The 17704-nt window shown below is 43.4% G+C and overlaps 1 protein-coding gene across 2 annotated transcripts in view; it reads right to left on the minus strand.

Annotated features, from left to right (window-relative positions):
• The window catches only part of LOC121328767 (sodium- and chloride-dependent creatine transporter 1-like), a 37888-nt gene that overhangs the window by 19125 nt on the left and 1059 nt on the right, over positions 1-17704 (minus strand). For both annotated transcript variants that reach the window (XM_041273813.1, XM_041273812.1), the window contains exons 2-5: positions 17500-17704; positions 4382-4513; positions 2750-3014; positions 271-403 (exon numbers count right to left, since the gene is read on the minus strand). The exon at positions 17500-17704 is cut by the window's right edge and continues 95 nt beyond it. In XM_041273813.1, the coding sequence (XP_041129747.1) occupies positions 271-403; positions 2750-3014; positions 4382-4513; positions 17500-17704 (735 nt within the window). The remainder of the gene's footprint in view (positions 1-270; positions 404-2749; positions 3015-4381; positions 4514-17499) is intronic.

Here is a 17704-nt window from a genome sequence, read left to right on the forward strand (position 1 = left end):
AGAGAGGTACAGTAAAGCATAGGAAAGCATTGTAAAGCACAGAGAGGTATGGTAAGGCATAGGGAAGCATTGTAAAGCACAGAGAGGTATGGTAAGGCATAGGGAAGCATTGTAAAGCACAGAGAGGTCTGGTAAAGCATAGGGGAGCATTGTGAAGCACAGAGAGGTATGGTAAAGCATATGGAAGCATTGTAAAGCACAGAGAGGTGTGGAAAATCATGTTATCCCAGTAAACTTTTGGACGTGTTTAAGCACAAGAGGCGGAATTACCTTCCCGGTTGACTTGACTCCCTTCCACACACAGAAGTACACAATGACCCAGGTTGCTAGGAGACACAGCGTTACTTCCCAGTTCATCACACCAGGGTACTCCAGTCCTTCCGAGATATTCAGGACCTTGTTCCTGAAAAGCACAGGGAGGACACCATCAGCGCAAAGCAAGAAACCATTTCAACGCGGAAATCCAGCTGCTTTGTGTTTGCCTCCAGTTCTTTCACTCCTAAAGGTGCCGTTTCACAGTCAAAGAAATTAGACCCGGCTGGAGGCAGGTTCACTGGAAGCACTGTTTTTCAAATGCAATCCCAAAACATCTGTGGGAGCCCGGGAGTGTGCGATACAAGATTGAGGAAGATTGGAGTAAAATTAGGGCGAGTTATCGTGTTCATAGACAGACGGATGCAACATTTTCTGATGCCATACAACTCAATTGGGAAATAAAAGCAGAATATTAGTACTTGTGACCCATTCATTGGTCCTCATTTGAGGAACAGGAATTTTTGGAGTTTTTTTTTTTTTTTTTCTGATGCCAGCTGCCTGTTATTTGACTATATTGTTATGATAACTTACTCTTTTATGATGACTCAATATAAACAATTTTAAAAATCCAGCCTTAAAATGATACATTTCTCAGTGCTTTCCTCCCCACAGCGATGATAAAGCTCAGTTTTCTATGTGTTGAGTTTATAGGAGGCTGTGTGGTCCAGCGATTAAAGAAACAGGATTGTAACCAGGAGGTTCAAATCCCAGCTCAGCCTCTTACTCGCTGTGTGTGACCCTGAGCAAGTCACTGAACCTGCTTGTGCTGCGTCTTTGGGGTGATGCATAATTCACACACCCTAGTCTCGTATCTTATAAAGCGCTTTGTGACGGTGGGCCACTATGAAAGGCGCTATATAAAGATTATTATCATAGCTGGTGTGAGATTTCACTGCTCTGATTACAATAGCACGTCTCACTTGACGGTCCTCAAAATAGGAGGCAGGGAATATATGTTTAAATACATCACTTTACACTGCTGAAAAGAAGCTAGAATATTGGTTTAGAATATATCAGATTGCATCAATGCACCTTGCGTTGGGATTTTTTTCAAAGAAACATGTATTTGGTACTTGATGGGTTAATTATACACACTTTTTCAAACCGAAAGAACGTTTCAATATTGTATTTGAAAGCTGAAAAGAATGTAGTTACCAAGATTCTATCCTATTAATTATATTCTCCTTGTTCCCAAATACTTTTTTTTTTCTTGCAAAAACCCCCCACGTTTGTCGTTGCTCTCTGTTATTTTAACACAGGCTTTCGTTTGCAACGTTCCAGTTGAAATGGGTCAAGCCATTTGCCTGAGCTGTTGGCGTCTCGCTTCAGTGGGCAACGGACATTAACAAAAGCCGCAGGAAGCTTGGAAGAGGACCATTTACATGCTGAATGATTCAGAAGTGGTTTGTATTTGCTGCTGGTCATCAATAATAATAATAATAATAATATAATAATCTTAATTTTTATACCGCGCCTTTCATAGTGGACCACAATCACAAAGCGCTTTACAAGATACGAGACTAGGGTGTGTGAACTATGCATCAGCTGCAGAGTCACTTACAACAACATCTCACCCCACAATGGAACTTTATTGAGAGAATCATAGAACGCAGCCGTGTACCAACAATACAGACACTATCTCAAAGGGCATGGTCTGATCGTCGAGATGGCCAATTAAAGTGAAGGGTGATGTTAGATTTTGCATACCCTGTAAAATATGATTTTCTATCTTGTAAAGCGTTTTGTGATGGTGGTCCACTATGAAAGGCGCTATATAAAATAAAGATTGATTGATGAACCGACTGATGAGATTCAAACTCACACCAGCTTCAAAATTGCAGTTATATCAACAGGGGTGGCCTGGTCCTGGAAAGCCACAATCCTGCAGGGTTTCTGAGGCTCAATGGCTAAAGACCATGTTTTTTGTATTGACCAATTAAAAGGATATACAAGGACCTTTTTATTTTATTGTTTATTTTTTTTTACATTTTGACAACTGTTATTTAAACTTTTAAATTGCATTCCACTCTCCAAGATGGCTTCCCATGTACTCGCATGGACCTCTCAAAACTACATTTCCCATCATCCTCCTGCTCACATATGTAAGTGAGATGGATTTACCAGTGAGCAGGAGGATGATGGGAAATGTAGTTCTAAGAAGTCTAGGCTAGAAGAAACAGCCAGAGAGCGCTGCAATTTAAAAGTGGTCCAATTTTTTTTTTTTTAAACAATACATGCACCATACTTAAACAGTTGTAGCAACACATGGGAACATAAAATAAAAAAAGGTCCTTAGACACCCTTTGAAATTCAGTGAAGTCATTGAGAACTCATGGGGAAACGGAAACCAGAAGACCCCGTGGCTCTCCAGGACCAGGCTTGGCCACCTCTTGCATGACAGGACTGGGTTTCTAAATTAAGCAGCGATACTCACTCCCAGAACTCGATGATTGGCGAGCGCCCGTTGGCCAGCTCTTCGCAGGTCATGTTGCCGAAGGTGGCGTTGCCAATCGTGCCGTTGTGGCATTCGTCGTGGCGGAAGAACTCGATGCAGTCCACGGAGTTCCACGGGTTCTTGCAGGTTGCCCACGGCAGGGTAGCGCTGAAGGACTTGACAAAGTAATAGACGCCCCAAGCCAGGACCATGATGTAGTAAGTGTTGCAGAAGAACACGATGACCATTGAGGAGTAGCCCAGGCCTGAGAAGAGAAGAGGTAGCGATGTCATAAGATTCTGGCAATCCGTTCAAGGCTAAGCTGGTTACAGGGAAACACAGTTAGGAGTGTCATCAGACCCATTCAGCTGCCACGTTCTGAATGAGTGTCTCCGGACCGACGTTGAGGCCAATGCTAAGATTCAAGCTTAGAAATGCGAAAAAAAAAAATGTTAAGCTTGTCATTGAATGTATGAATTTTCTTTTCGTATCTCGTAATTTAGCATCTACGGCATGATCAGAAATATAAGTAGTGACAGATGCCTGGGACTTTGAAGACATTGAGAAAGACTTTTAGTCTAAACTTATGCTTCCCTCCCAGTCCCTCAGCTCTAAGCACTAGACTAGACCACACTGCTTCCCTCCCTCCCAGTCCCTCAGCAAAAAACCACTAGACTAGGCCACAATGCTTCCCTCCCTCCCAGACCCTCAGCTCTAACCACTAGACTAGAGCCACACTGCTTCCCTCCCAGTCCCTGGCTCCAACCAACTACAGCCACACAGCAAGAGACAAGATTTCTGTCACCGATTGTAAAAGCTTGGCCAGCTGAAGAGAAAATCCCTCTCCAAGCCAGTGGCTGTTTTCTCATTGTGCGACACAGCTATTTAACCCTATGGCCTCACCGAAGCGCGGAGAACGCTCTTTGGGGGGGAGAGAGTTTAGTCTAGCGAGAGAGTTTAGACAATGGTTTGTATTGAGTGAGCCCCTGGGATTGCCCACACAGTTGCTGTAATTAAATTCAGTTCAGATCGTTCTTGAAGAGTTTTTTTTTTTTTTTAACTCTGAATGTGCCCTTCCAGACGTAAAATCTCAGACTTGTGAAGTGCAGTTTTTCCATTGACAATTGAGAAACCTTAGAACTGGTTCTGTGATGAACACCTTCCGATACTGAAACCAGACAGCTCCAGTGTAATAAGGAAATGAGCCAATATCGTTAGTATTTCTCTAATAAAAACCCTAACCCTTATCACATTTTTATTGGAAGAAACTTCCATGTAAAATCAAGCTTGACCAAGAGAATCGTAAAGCACAGGGATGGCAATAAGACTCCCATTGCATAGCTGGTTGATCCATTCCTGGTTTTACTTTAAGAAGACACACCTGAGCTTGTTACCTAGACAATCAAGCTGGTAGCAAAACCTGAAATGGGTGAAAATGCTGTGCAACAGGAGTCTTATTTACATTGCTGGAATACAGTGTTTGGTCTTTACCATCCAGAAAAACTAAGGTAAGGAAGGATCACTGCGGGCACAACAGTATTTTCTGCCCTGACAGTTACGAAGGGGACAGAAATGAAAGTGGTCAGAACTGGTGGTCGCTGCTCATCACCCTTTCTTGGATCTGTGACTGACCTTTAAACAGAGGGGCGATGTTCCACACATTGATGCTGCCTGCCTTCATGAACTGTCCCAGTGCGATCTCCAGGAAGAAGATGGGGATGCCGCCTAGCAGTCCGATAATAATATAGGGGATGAGGAAGACTCCTGAGAAAAAGAGAAACAGAGCCGTGCTTTAGATTGGACTGGTTCTGTACCCTGGGGCTTTCAACCATCCCTTTAACAAGCATGGCACTGACAGCTATCCTTCATCCTCCATCCATGGTCGTGACGGACAGCAGCAGGATAAGTGTCTCTCCAGGGATGTGCAAAAGCATGCACACACAGACCGACCCCCCCCCCCCCCCCGTATTTTGTTGACCTGATATCCTCAGGAAGTAATGTTAACATCAACCAGTAAGGCAGTCCATTCCCCTGTACACAGACAGCTGTGTGCAAATGTATTAGACCACCCCCATTGCTTCTGTACTTTTGTTCCGCATATGAAATCAAACCACTGAAAGTGAAAATCTTGGGAAATGGTCAAAAATAGGCAAATTAGTGACGGTCTAATTTAACTGATTTTAATAAGCCGCAATTCAAGAGAAAAGGAACACACAGCCACAGATGGTAAAATGCCTTGAGAGTTTCTTGCAGTTGTTTTAAGACGCCTCATTGAAGCACAAAGGGGTCTAACGTTTTCACACAGGAGTGCCTGCTGTTTCTATATCGCTGATTACTGAGCGGAAATTGAAATTCTCACACCCAGAGGTGTTTTCATGATCAGTGACAAATCTGGGTGTTCCATTAAACTTGCACACTGCTATTCATCACATTGTCCTGTATATAATATTACAGTGTGCTACTGTATAGTCAGGATATGGTAGTACGGTACAGCAACTCAAATACAAGTACCAATATGATGCTTTTATTATTATTATTATTATTATTATTATTTTATTATTATCTGGAGCTTCTCACCATTAATTAGTGATACAATAATATAAGTTTGATTAGAATAATAATAATAATAATAATAATAATAATAATAATAATAATAATAATAATAATCATAACTGTTTGACTGAGTGTACATATAAATAGTAACAATGTACTGAAATGACAAGCCACAGGAGGCAGTGTGGTCCAGTGGTTAAAGAAACAGGCTTGTAACCAGGAGGTTCAAATCCCAGCTCAGCCACTTGACTCACTGTGTGTGACCCTGAGCAAGTCACTGAACCTCCTTGTGCTGCGTCTTTGGGGTGAGAGCTGATGCATAGTTCACATACCCTAGTCTCGTACCTTGTAAAGCACTTTGTGATGGTGGTCCGCTATGAAAGGTGCTATATAAAAATAAAGATATTATTATTATTATTATTATTATTATTAGAAGCTATAATCCCTAACCAGGTGAATCAGTATGGACAGCACTGGGAGCTTAGCATTGAGAGAGAGAGAGAGAGAGAGAGAATTGGAGATAATCTGCAGCACTATCCAGTGGACTGAATGAACCAAGCAGGGTCAGTCGTGCAGCTAAACTATACAGCACGTGAGTCCTCTGCTTACGTAACTGCAGCCTGTTGGTCTTGTCACAAAAAGGCTGCAGAAAAGGGGGAAGGACTTGTCGAGAGTCAGAAAGGCTTGCATCAGTAGGTCGGCATTCTGTTTGTGTGTAATATGTGGATTGAATGACGCACGACCGAAACAAACACCGTTGCCTGGTTTTTTTTTTTTTTGTACTAAATCTTTCAGTTCTCTGTTTTGCTTTGGTGTCCTGCAATGTTTTTAACAGCTTCTAGTTAATATGCAAAGATTTTTTTAGGTCGCTCCCAATCTACTGCGGGTTTAGTTAGCAGAACACTTTTCAACGGCTTGCAAGCAGCTCCTGTAATGCCACCGACAAAATTGTCATCGTTTAAACTTTGTCGCAGCCGTTGTCAAGCGCTTGAATAATGACTCTGATTCTGCTAGTGCAAGACTCAGTGTCAGCAATGACTGAACAGCTAAATTATAGCTGCCTCTTAAGCCCCTTTCACACTTGACAATCCTATGTAGGTCCACTGCAACTGAAAATCATGTAAAATTGTCAAAGCAGGCAAATTAGCGAGTGTCTGATTTATTTGATGACTTTAATGGGTCACACATGCAATTCATTAAAAAAAAAAAAAAAGAATCCTTAGCCACACATGATGAAATGCATGAGACTTCTAATGTTACGGTTTTGCAAATCAGTGGGATGCGAATCAATTGCATGACTGATAAATAGTTGCTAATATATATATATTACTACAGAGAACTGTGGCTATTAATACATTTGAATGGTGACTGGTTCCAGTGCAGACTTGGGCGCTAGCCAGCGAATCTGGATTAAAAGATTAGCCGACACTTCTCTTAATCCCCCTGTCATGTGCGATCAAGCGCTGACATCACCCGGCAGATGGCTGAAGGCCCATTGTATGTCTCTGTGATGACCGCCCTGGCCGCTGGACCCTCCCATTTGCACAGCAACTGCCAGCTGACCCTTGCCCGACCCCTGCGCCCCTTATCAAGCACAGGGATCTAAAATTGCTGCTGACCTCTGTATGATTTTTAACACCTTTTATGGGTACACCTATTTCTGTGCAAATTGCCATTGTAACACATTTACTATGAAGGGGGAAAATTCCCTTGTAGGGTGTGGTATTTTTATGTTTATAACTGGGTAAGAAAGAAAGAAAGACAGAAAGAAAGAAAGAGAGAAAGAAAAAGAAAGAAAGAAAGAAAGAAAGAAAGAAAGAAAGAAAGAAAGAAAGAAAGAAAGAAAGAAAGAAAGAAAGAAAGAAAGCAAGCGCTGGGCTGCAGTGTGGAAGGCAGTGGGTTTGAGGAGCTCAGTGGTTAGATAAAGAAAGCGCTGGGCTGCAGTGTGGAAGGCAGTGGGTTTGAGGAGCTCAGTGGTTAGATAAAGAAAGCGCTGGGCTGCAGTGTGGAAGGCAGTGGGTTTGAGGAGCTCAGTGGTTAGATAAAGAAAGCGCTGGGCTGCAGTGTGGAAGGCAGTGGGTTTGAGGAGCTCAGTGGTTAGATAAAGAAAGCGCTGGGCTGCAGTGTGGAAGGCAGTGGGTTTGAGGAGCTCAGTGGTTAGATAAAGAAAGCGCCGGGCTGCAGTGTGGAAGGCAGTGGGTTTGAGGAGCTCAGTGGTTAGATAAAGAAAGCGCCGGGCTGCAGTGTGGAAGGCAGTGGGTTTGAGGAGCTCAGTGGTTAGATAAAGAAAGCGCCGGGCTGCAGTGTGGAATGTAGCAACTTTGGAATTGTTTTTTTTTTTTTGCGACCAGGTAATTCCAGGAATAGCACAGAACAGAAAATATCTTTCCCATTACAGAAATGGAGGCAGTGATCGGTGGCAAATAGAAATGGGATTGTATAGCAAAAAAAACCCCTCCCCTGTCGCCACAGTCATGGTCATAATAACAGCACAGGCTGCCAAGGACTCACGCCAGTATAAATCTCAGGATAGGGAGTAGCTGTTATGTCTCACTGCTTAAGATAAATGATCAGAAAGTCAGCAAAATTATATTAGCAGAGTACGTGCCTTGCTGTGTGTGCTCCAGTCTCAACTCCAGGCTGTATTTTTAATTTCTTTTTTTGTTATTTTCTCCCCAATTTAGCAGTGTCCAATTATTTTTTTTTTTTTTTTTTTTTGGGGGGGGGGGGGGGGTGGGTCATTTTCTTAGCCTTCTGCGAACGGGCACTGGACCTCTGAAGAGTGTGTCGTCAGCCGCAGACTCACCGTGCAGCTGCCTCAGAGCTACAGCGTCTGAGGACAGCTCTGTGCAGCTTACAGGCAAGCCTGCAGGCACCTGGACAGACCACAGGGGGCGCTGGTGCACGGTGAGCTGAGGCTGGGGACCCGACCTAACCTTCCCTCACCCCAGGCGGCGCTGGTCCAATTGTGCGCCAACCCCCTGGGAGCTTCCATCCACGTTCGGCTGTAGACTAGCCCTGACTCGAATTGGCGACCTCCAGGCTATGGTGTGCATCCTGCACTCCACGCGGAGTGCTTTTACCGGATGAGCCCCTAGGCTGTGTACATTCTTGATAGTTCAGTATGATATCGGACCGTGCCTTTCTAGCTAGATTCCAGCTTTTTTGACATAAACTTGATTTCTCAGACCGCTAATAAGGTTTGTGAAAGTGGCCCTAGGGAGGTGTAGTGTGGAAGGCCGAGGGTTTGAGTATTTTAGTGGTTAGAGAAAGAGAGAAAGAAAGAAAGAAAGCGCTGGGCTGCAGTGTGGAAGGCAGTGGGTTTGAGGAACTCAGTGGTTAGAGAAAGAAAGCGCTGGGCTGCAGTGTGGAAGGCAGTGGGTTTGAAGAGCTCAGTGGTTAGAGAAAGAAAGCGCTGGGCTGCAGTGTGGAAGGCAGTGGGTTTGAGGAGCTCAGTGGTTAGATAAAGAAAGCGCTGGGCTGCAGTGTGGAAGGCAGTGGGTTTGAGGAGCTCAGTGGTTAGATAAAGAAAGCGCTGGGCTGCAGTGTGGAAGGCAGTGGGTTTGAGGAGCTCAGTGGTTAGATAAAGAAAGCGCTGGGCTGCAGTGTGGAAGGCAGTGGGTTTGAAGAGCTCAGTGGTTAGATAAAGAAAGCGCTGGGCTGCAGTGTGGAAGGCAGTGGGTTTGAGGAGCTCAGTGGTTAGATAAAGAAAGCGCTGGGCTGCAGTGTGGAAGGCAGTGGGTTTGAGTAGCTAAAGAAAGAAAGAAAGAGCTTGGCATTGCTACCTTTCCCAGACAGACAAACAAACGAATTCAAGCCACTGTATATTACACTGTGCTACGTGACTCGGGTCATGTTTTAAGGAAGTAGCAGCTATATATAATGCAGGTGTTAAAAGAGCATAAGCCTTGATTCACGTGATCGAGCAGTTGTAACGCCATAAAGCAGACGAATCAGCAAGGCAAAGGTTATCTGCACAATTACACAAAGACATTTAAAGCTGTAACACTACAGTAGTTGTTCAGTCTGCAGTGCCGCTGTATGATCCAATGGCCATTCCAAAGCTGCTGAATCTGGCTGCCAGTACAAGCAGGCATGATGTTAGAGACGAGTTCTTCAGCTCCAAATCCGCCACCTTGCTTTCTGTCAGAAATTAAATGTGACATTTTAATATGATTGCAACCTTCTGTGGAAAAACATCTCCTCTGCTCAGTGCTGGTGAAGCACAGAGAGAGAGAGAGAGAACAGTGCTCTTATACTCTCTGAACAGCCTCCCCCTGCTCTGTGCTGGTGGAGCAGAGAAAGAGAAAGGGAGGCTCTTATACTCGCCTCCCTCTGCTCTGTGCTGGTGGAGCAGAGAAAGAGAAAGACAGGCTCTTATACTCTCTGAACAGCCTCCCTCTGCTCTGTGCTGGTAGAGCAGAGAAAGAGAAAGACAGGCTCTTATACTCTCTGAACAGCCTCCCTCTGCTCTGTGCTGGTGGACTACAGAAAGAGAAAGGGAGGCTCTTATACTCTCTGAACAGCCTCCATCTGCTCTGGGCTGGTGAAGCAGAGAAAGAGAAAGGGGGGCTCTTATACTCTCTGAACAGCCTCCCTCTGCTCTGTGCTGGTGGAGCAGAGAAAGAGAAAGGCAGGCTCTTATACTCTCTGAACAGCCTCCCTCTGCTCTGTGCTGGTGGAGCAGAGAAAGAGAAAGGCAGGCTCTTATACTCTCTGAACAGCCTCCCTCTGCTCTGTGCTGGTGGACTACAGAAAGAGAAAGGGAAAGGGAGGCTCTTATACTCTCTGAACAGCCTCCATCTGCTCTGGGCTGGTGAAGCAGAGAAAGAGAAAGGGGGGCTCTTATACTCTCTGAACAGCCTCCCTTTGCTCTGGGCTGGTGGAGGAGAGAAAGAGAAAGACAGGCTCTTATACTCTCTGAACCACCATCGTTCACAGAGTACTGTAGTTAGTTATTCCACGATTCCCAACTCACCCAGGTTCCTCTTTGTTGTGATTGTGTTTTATGGGAAACTAAACATGCAGTTCAAGATCAGACTTGCACGCGACTGAATCCCAGTGAAGTGAAACTTTGACCCTCCGTGGCTTGGTAATAAGTAATGCCTCTTGAGCTAGTGAAACTATTTCCTAAGAGAGCTGGCATAATCTGGCAAGAGATCTAAGAATGAAATCTAATTAGCCACAAATACTGGATCTGAGCACAAGAATCCTGAATTGACACTAAAGCAGCAGGTCAGATACGAAGCGGAAAAGGACAGCAGTTTGTAACACAGACAGACAGTGGCACTAGAATGGCAATGATTCTGGGTAGCACAATGGTAGCACAAGGGCAGCTTCAATGGGATGAGGCTGGTAGAATGGGACCACAGCATATAACTATACCCCTCCCAAATGATTACTAGTGGCAATGCAGACAGACGGACAGTGGCATGAGTTCTGTACTAGCAATAGTGCCACAGGGGCATTGCCTGATTTTGGCATTTCCCAGGAACCACTCCACTGTCCTGGTTTCCTGTGGCCTCTGCTGTCTTAATCAAAACCCACTTCAGTTAATCATTGACCTGATCCCTAAACCTCACAGTAAGCTGGAGGTCAGAAGGAAATCTATGAAGATAACAGCGGTTGATAAGAGCTAAACCAGAACCTTGAAGGGCACTCAAAGACATTGTCAACGTTAGCTTTCTAAACAACCTATTGGACCTAATCTCAATGCCTGTGTGTGAGCTGGTAAATCTATACATTGACTGGTTAAATCGGTCAACGTATAGATTAACCACTAACTATATAGATTTCAGGAGGCTGTGTGGTCCAGTGGTTAAAGAAACAGGCTTGTAACCAGGAGGTTCAAATCCCAGCTCAGCCCCTGACTCGCTGTGTGTGACCCTGAGCAAGTCACTGAACCTCCTTGTGCTGCATCTTTGGGGTGAGACGTTGTTGTGAGTGACTCTGCAGCTGATGCATCGTTCACACACCCTAGTCTTGTATCTTGTAAAGCGCTTTGTGATGGTGGTCCACTAAATTATGTTCATAGGTATATATTTTTTAATTCAATATTTTATAGCAAGAACAGGAGTATAGAGTTCATTTTTCCTCACTCAGACACCTAACCTATTAAATAGTATCTCTGGATAAATAATAGCCTCCTCTTTTTAAAAAAAATATGCTAATTATTTTAACGAGCAAGACATCTCAGAAGTAGAACGTTCTCCTTTTTCACAGCTGGGAACAGGGAGTTTGTTGCTGGATAACTTCTCTCAGACTATACTGGCTCGCTAAATATCTTGGTAGCCCCGAATAGATAATTGTCTCCTATTTTAAGAGAAAATTTAAATAGCAGGTACGTGATTCCAGTTTAAAAAACTCAAAAAAATTTACAAAGTAGGCTGTTACATTAATAAAACCGATGGTAAGCAGTTTTGTGACCTGCAAACTTGATCTGATTAATCAATGATCTTTTAAAAAAAAAAAAAAAAAAATCTGTAAGGTTTTGTGAACTGCTCTGGGAAGATGATTTAAAAGACTTTGTTTGCGCTCACCGCATAGTTTGCATTCCAGCAGAGTTTTGAAAAAGCCAAGAGAGAGAAGTTTTGCAGAAGACAAAAAACAGAACAGAGAAGTTAAGAGAGTAATTGGATTTTGAGTCAGTCGAGCTGGCACAGGGCTGAGATTGAAAGCGACATTCTCACTTCGTTTACAGACTGATGCGCGGTGTGGCGGTTTTGTACGTAAATGGATCTTTCAGGGTGGTAGTCTGGTTGATACTGGCAGCGGTTGGTACTCAGCTCAAACTGGCATCTGAGCCAGGAGAACTGAACAAGGGGATCTTTGATTTTAGCCGGAGCCTAGTTGTTCAAACGTTTGGGGAACTGGCCAGTTTTAAGGAGATCAAACAAAAAAAAACAACATTTTTTCTTTTAGGTTAGTGATTTTTGTTTTTTTTAGCCCACCCCAGTCTCTGCAAAGCCAATGCACCATTGTATAAATGTTGTAGCTTTCCTTTCTAACTGGCAAAGATATCAAAGCCTCTTTTGCTGACTCCCAACAACTTGATACTGAAATAACAGTTATCTTAAAGAGTTAGATTCATTTGAATTGCTTGGTTTTTTTTTTTGCATTGCTAATTCATGGGGTTTTCAATCGTCTTAAATTCGAAGGAATGCGGTATTGAGTTTTATAGCAGGTACTAGGAGGGGTTCCGAGATCCGGGACCTTTTTTGTCTGAATTATACAGGATTTCAAACGATGAACGATTGTATGACGAAAGTAACACTATGTATTTTTAGGATGCGACACCTGTGAGTAAGAAAGTGACTCGTTTGTCTCTCCAGTTCATCAGATCAGTCGCTGGTATCGTTCAAACCTGAAACACAGCGAGGCAAAGGTGGTCATGCAGCTACTGCCACCAACAATAAGACACGAGAAACCTCCCGATCCACAGAATTTGAAGCGCATATGGGTGCTTGAAGCATTAGGTCTAATGCTATATCTCTTGCATAACTATAAGATCCAATTTTTTGTCTATGGATTAACCTCTGAGGTCTATTGATTTCCCTCTGGAAGGTCAAACTGGGCCATGAAGGTAAAACAAATTCCCTCAAGCAATGGTCTTTTCTGAAGGTAATGGGATCAATCCTATTGATCTAGGCAGGTTCAAATAAGGTTACCGTTTGCTAACTGTGCCTGCAAGTCTTGTGAGTGTAAAATTTGCATCTGTTACCACCCGATCAACAGAACAGACCACAGTGAATCTGTTCACTAATGTTCTGTTTAACTCTGTTCAAATCAGACTCTTTTGTTTCCATCAGCAAACTCATTTCAACTGGGACTCAAATACCCAAGTGGCCAGACTCGATTGTCATCAGCAGCAGAGCTGAGATCAAATCCATTTCAATCGTCCATCCCTCCTATTTAGGAGTGCAGGCTGGCAGAACTCGGCCGCTCCACACTGAAGGTGGAAGTCAACTAACAAGCTTCCAATGCGAAGGGCGCAAGAGGCTGGTTTGAAATCTCGGACTGTGGAAATATGAGGGGTGAATTTGAAAGCCGTCAGGAAATATTGGAGGTTGGTGAATGCATTTATAAATAGCAGTGCTACAGAAACGTGCCACATACACATGAGCTTTGACTTGTTGTGTAATTTCCATTTGGAGATTGCAGACTGCAGATGGAACCGGCCCCAGTTTGATATTGAGATTTATGAACTGTCACAGATTAAAATAACCTACGTGGCAATAATCTAAGTGATTCTGTTATGGATAGCTTGTCCCTGTTGGCTCAGATTATGAACTGGTGATAATAACGAGGCTAACGTGAGTGATATTAAGCGGGTTTGACTGAAAGTGTGAAAAAAGACAGTCAAGCTATGTGTGAAAGGTAGCTCTTGGGGGAATAAGCTGAATTATATTTAACTTAACTCATAACTCAGCTGGATAGGCAAATAAGGAGGACATTTGCTTTGGTTGTGCAGTTTGAGTGTCATCGGTCTCTGCTTGGTAGTAAAGACAGTGTCTCCCTTTCAGGTTAGAAACAGACAGGTGTTATAAGGTTGTGGAAAAACCCATTTTTTCTTTGTTTGTCTTGAACCAAGTCCAGCTTTTCTGGATGTTCTTTTAGAAATTTTTATTAGAGATGTTTGTACAAGAGGTGATACCTTCCACACTGCAGCCCAGCGCTTTCTTTCTCTAACCACTGAGCTCCTCAAACCCACTGCCTTCCACACTGCAGCCCAGCGCTTTCTTTATCTAACCACTGAGCTCCTCAAACCCACTGCCTTCCACACTGCAGCCCAGCGCTTTCTTTATCTAACCACTGAGCTCCTCAAACCCACCGCCTTCCACACTGCAGCCCAGTGCTTTCTTTCTCTAACCACTGAGCTCCTCAAACCCACTGCCTTCCACACTGCAGCCCAGCACTTTCTTTATCTAACCACTGAGCTCCTCAAACCCACTGCCTTCCACACTGCAGCCCAGCGCTTTCTTTATCTAACCACTGAGCTCCTCAAACCCCACTGCCTTCCACACTGCAGCCCAGCGCTTTCTTTATCTAACCACTGAGCTCCTCCAACCCACTGCCTTCCACACTGCAACCCAGTGCTTTCTTTATCTAACCACTGAGCTCCTCAAACCCACTGCCTTCCACACTGCAGCCCAGCGCTTTCTTTATCTAACCACTGAGCTCCTCAAACCCACTGCCTTCCACACTGCAGCCCAGCACTTTCTTTGTCTAACCACTGAGCTCCTCAAACCCACTGCCTTCCACACTGCAGCCCAGCGCTTTCTTTATCTAACCACTGAGCTCCTCAAACCCACTGCCTTCCACACTGCAGCCCAGCGCTTTCTTTATCTAACCACTGAGCTCCTCAAACCCACTGCCTTCCACACTGCAGCCCAGCGCTTTCTTTATCTAACCACTGAGCTCCTCCAACCCACTGCCTTCCACACTGCAGCCCAGCGCTTTCTTTATCTAACCACTGAGCTCCTCAAACCCACCGCCTTCCACACTGCAGCCCAGCGCTTTCTTTGTCTAACCACTGAGCTCCTCAAACCCACTGCCTTCCACACTGCAGCCCAGCGCTTTCTTTATCTAACCACTGAGCTCCTCAAACCCACTGCCTTCCACACTGCAACCCAGTGCTTTCTTTATCTAACCACTGAGCTCCTCAAACCCACTGCCTTCCACACTGCAGCCCAGCGCTTTCTTTATCTAACCACTGAGCTCCTCAAACCCACTGCCTTCCACACTGCAGCCCAGCGCTTTCTTTATCTAACCACTGAGCTCCTCAAACCCACTGCCTTCCACACTGCAGCCCAGCGCTTTCTTTATCTAACCACTGAGCTCCTCCAACCCACTGCCTTCCACACTGCAACCCAGCGCTTTCTTTATCTAACCAGTGAGCTCCTCAAACCCACTGCCTTCCACACTGCTGCCCAGCGCTTTCTTTATCTAACCACTGAGCTCCTCAAACCCACTGCCTTCCATACTGCAGCTCAGCACCCTAACCACTGAGCTCCTCAAACCCACTGCCTTCCACACTGCAGCCCAGCACTTTCTGTATTAGAGCACTCACAAATTCAAATGCAGGCAGTAGCACATCTTTCAGATGGCTGTAGCTACAGGATCCAGTGCTCTTGCGTTTACCAGACCAGACAGAACTGGCCTCATCTGGCTCACACTGATTTTAGAGACATCCCAAGTTCAAGCTATCTGAAGCAACCTTGAAGTGGCAATCGAACAGGAGACAATCTGCACAGTACTAGCGGCACAGTATTTCACGTTAGATTTCGAAACATCACACATGTTTCAATTTTGATCAGTTACACGGAAAACCACAAAGCCGCGTGCAATTCAAAATGTTACCCTAACATTAATCAACAGGTTTCATTCGACTTGAACCGAAATAAGTTCATTCTATTGGGTGATGTCAGCCTCCTTCAAAGCTTTGTAGTGCAGCACTGGAAGACCGTAAAGCAACACAGCACACACGTACAACACGGCACTGTTTGAAATGCATTCCTTTCAGCTAGCCTGCATTTGCGGTCAAGGGGCTATGCTAGAATTGTATTGATCAGTTTCATTGTAATTATAGACACCGTCACATATAAATCGTAATCCACACTGACAATAAAACAAGACAGTGCTGTTCTCACTTCACTGACTCAAAATGGTCTCGCATTATTAAGTCAGTTTGAACAGAGCGACACGGTGTTGAATCATATATGATCCCTCCGCAGACAAGAGCCTCAAATTAAAGGCGATCAGTTTTTAAGAGCTGATCGCTTCTTCATATTATACTTTAACGTATGCAGTTACGCAAATGCATTAGAACACCCCCATTGCTTCTGTAGTTTTGATTTGTTGCGTGTATGAAATCAAACCGCTGGAAATCTTGGGCAGTTGCCAAAATAGGCAATTGAGTGATTGTCTTATTTAATGGATGATGCGAATGGATCAGCTAGCCACAAATGCCTTCATCAGTGTTCCTGAAACTAGAATGGGCCAGGCAGATATAACATTGGGCTCTAGTGCCAGTGTTACATTACACCTAGTAAGTAAGTTTGTGATCTGTCTGCTTTGAGAAATTAAATTGAGTGCTGGTTGAAAATAGATTATAATTCGTTATTTAAGCAGATAGAATGAGAATGCATAGAGAGAGAGCAAAAAATTACAAAGTAGACCGATATGAAAAGAATGTCTGGAGCCTGAAAGTTTATCAAAAAATTAAACGATTTATGTTCCGATTTTCTTCTTCAAAAAAAAAACAACCTGGTACTTAAAATTAAATAGAGCGAGACTTGAAATAGCCTTGCATACGTGACGTCAGATTCTGTTAATTGTCCTAAATGTTTAACTTTAGGGTTGACGTTTAAAAGTTTGGGATTTTAGTAATTGATTCATTGTATATGTGTTAATACAGAATGAATGTGCATGAGACTGATACATTTATATGCGAAAGAGACTTTGAATGCGTGCTGAATAAAATAGAGACTTATTATATTGTATTACCAACTGACCCATATATTATTTGCAAACAATTATATATATATATATATATATATATATATATATATATATATATATATATATATATATATAGATATATAGATAGATAGATAGATAGATAGATAGATAGATAGATATATATATATATATATATATATATATATATATATATATATATATATATATATATATATATATATATATATATAGATAGATAGATAGATAGAGAGATAGATATGGAGAGAGAGATAGATAGATAGACACTGTGTTGTACTCAACCCATCCAAACAGTGCTGGATCTTTACCACCGGAATTAGAAGCAGATAATGATGAAATGAGCCCGAACTCTTTATCAGAGCTAGTGAGTTTAATCGATTTCTTTCTGTTTTAACACAGATTTGACTTAAGTGGTATAAATTCTTTCACGCGTGGCGACCTCATAAAAAATAAATAAATAAATAAATGTTTGGCTTCTAATCTTTATAAAAGGGGACATTTGGAAACACCGGCAAATGCATGACAGCTTCATATGAGCCCGGTGCCATTTTACACCCATACAAAACAATGGAAATAAAAAGCGATATATATATAATACATGCATTGTGTCCATATTTTCAATATCGCATGTATTAAAATGGTTATATGGTATACAGATTATATTATATGGCATAATTTCATTAATAGAGATATCCTACCTCCTCCGTTTTTGTAGCAAAGGTAAGGAAATCGCCAAACATTGCCCAAGCCCACGGCAAATCCCACGCAGGACATTATAAAATCCATCTGCCGGGTCCACGTCTCTCTTTCTGGGTAACTTGCCCTGACCAGCGGCGGTGTTGCGGGACCGGGTCCCCCTCCGGTCGCCCCTCCGCTGGCCAACGCTCCGTTTGCGCTGGAGTG

Source organism: Polyodon spathula, chromosome 16, assembly GCF_017654505.1.
Source record: "Polyodon spathula isolate WHYD16114869_AA chromosome 16, ASM1765450v1, whole genome shotgun sequence".
Classification (NCBI taxonomy): Eukaryota; Metazoa; Chordata; class Actinopteri; order Acipenseriformes; family Polyodontidae; genus Polyodon; species Polyodon spathula.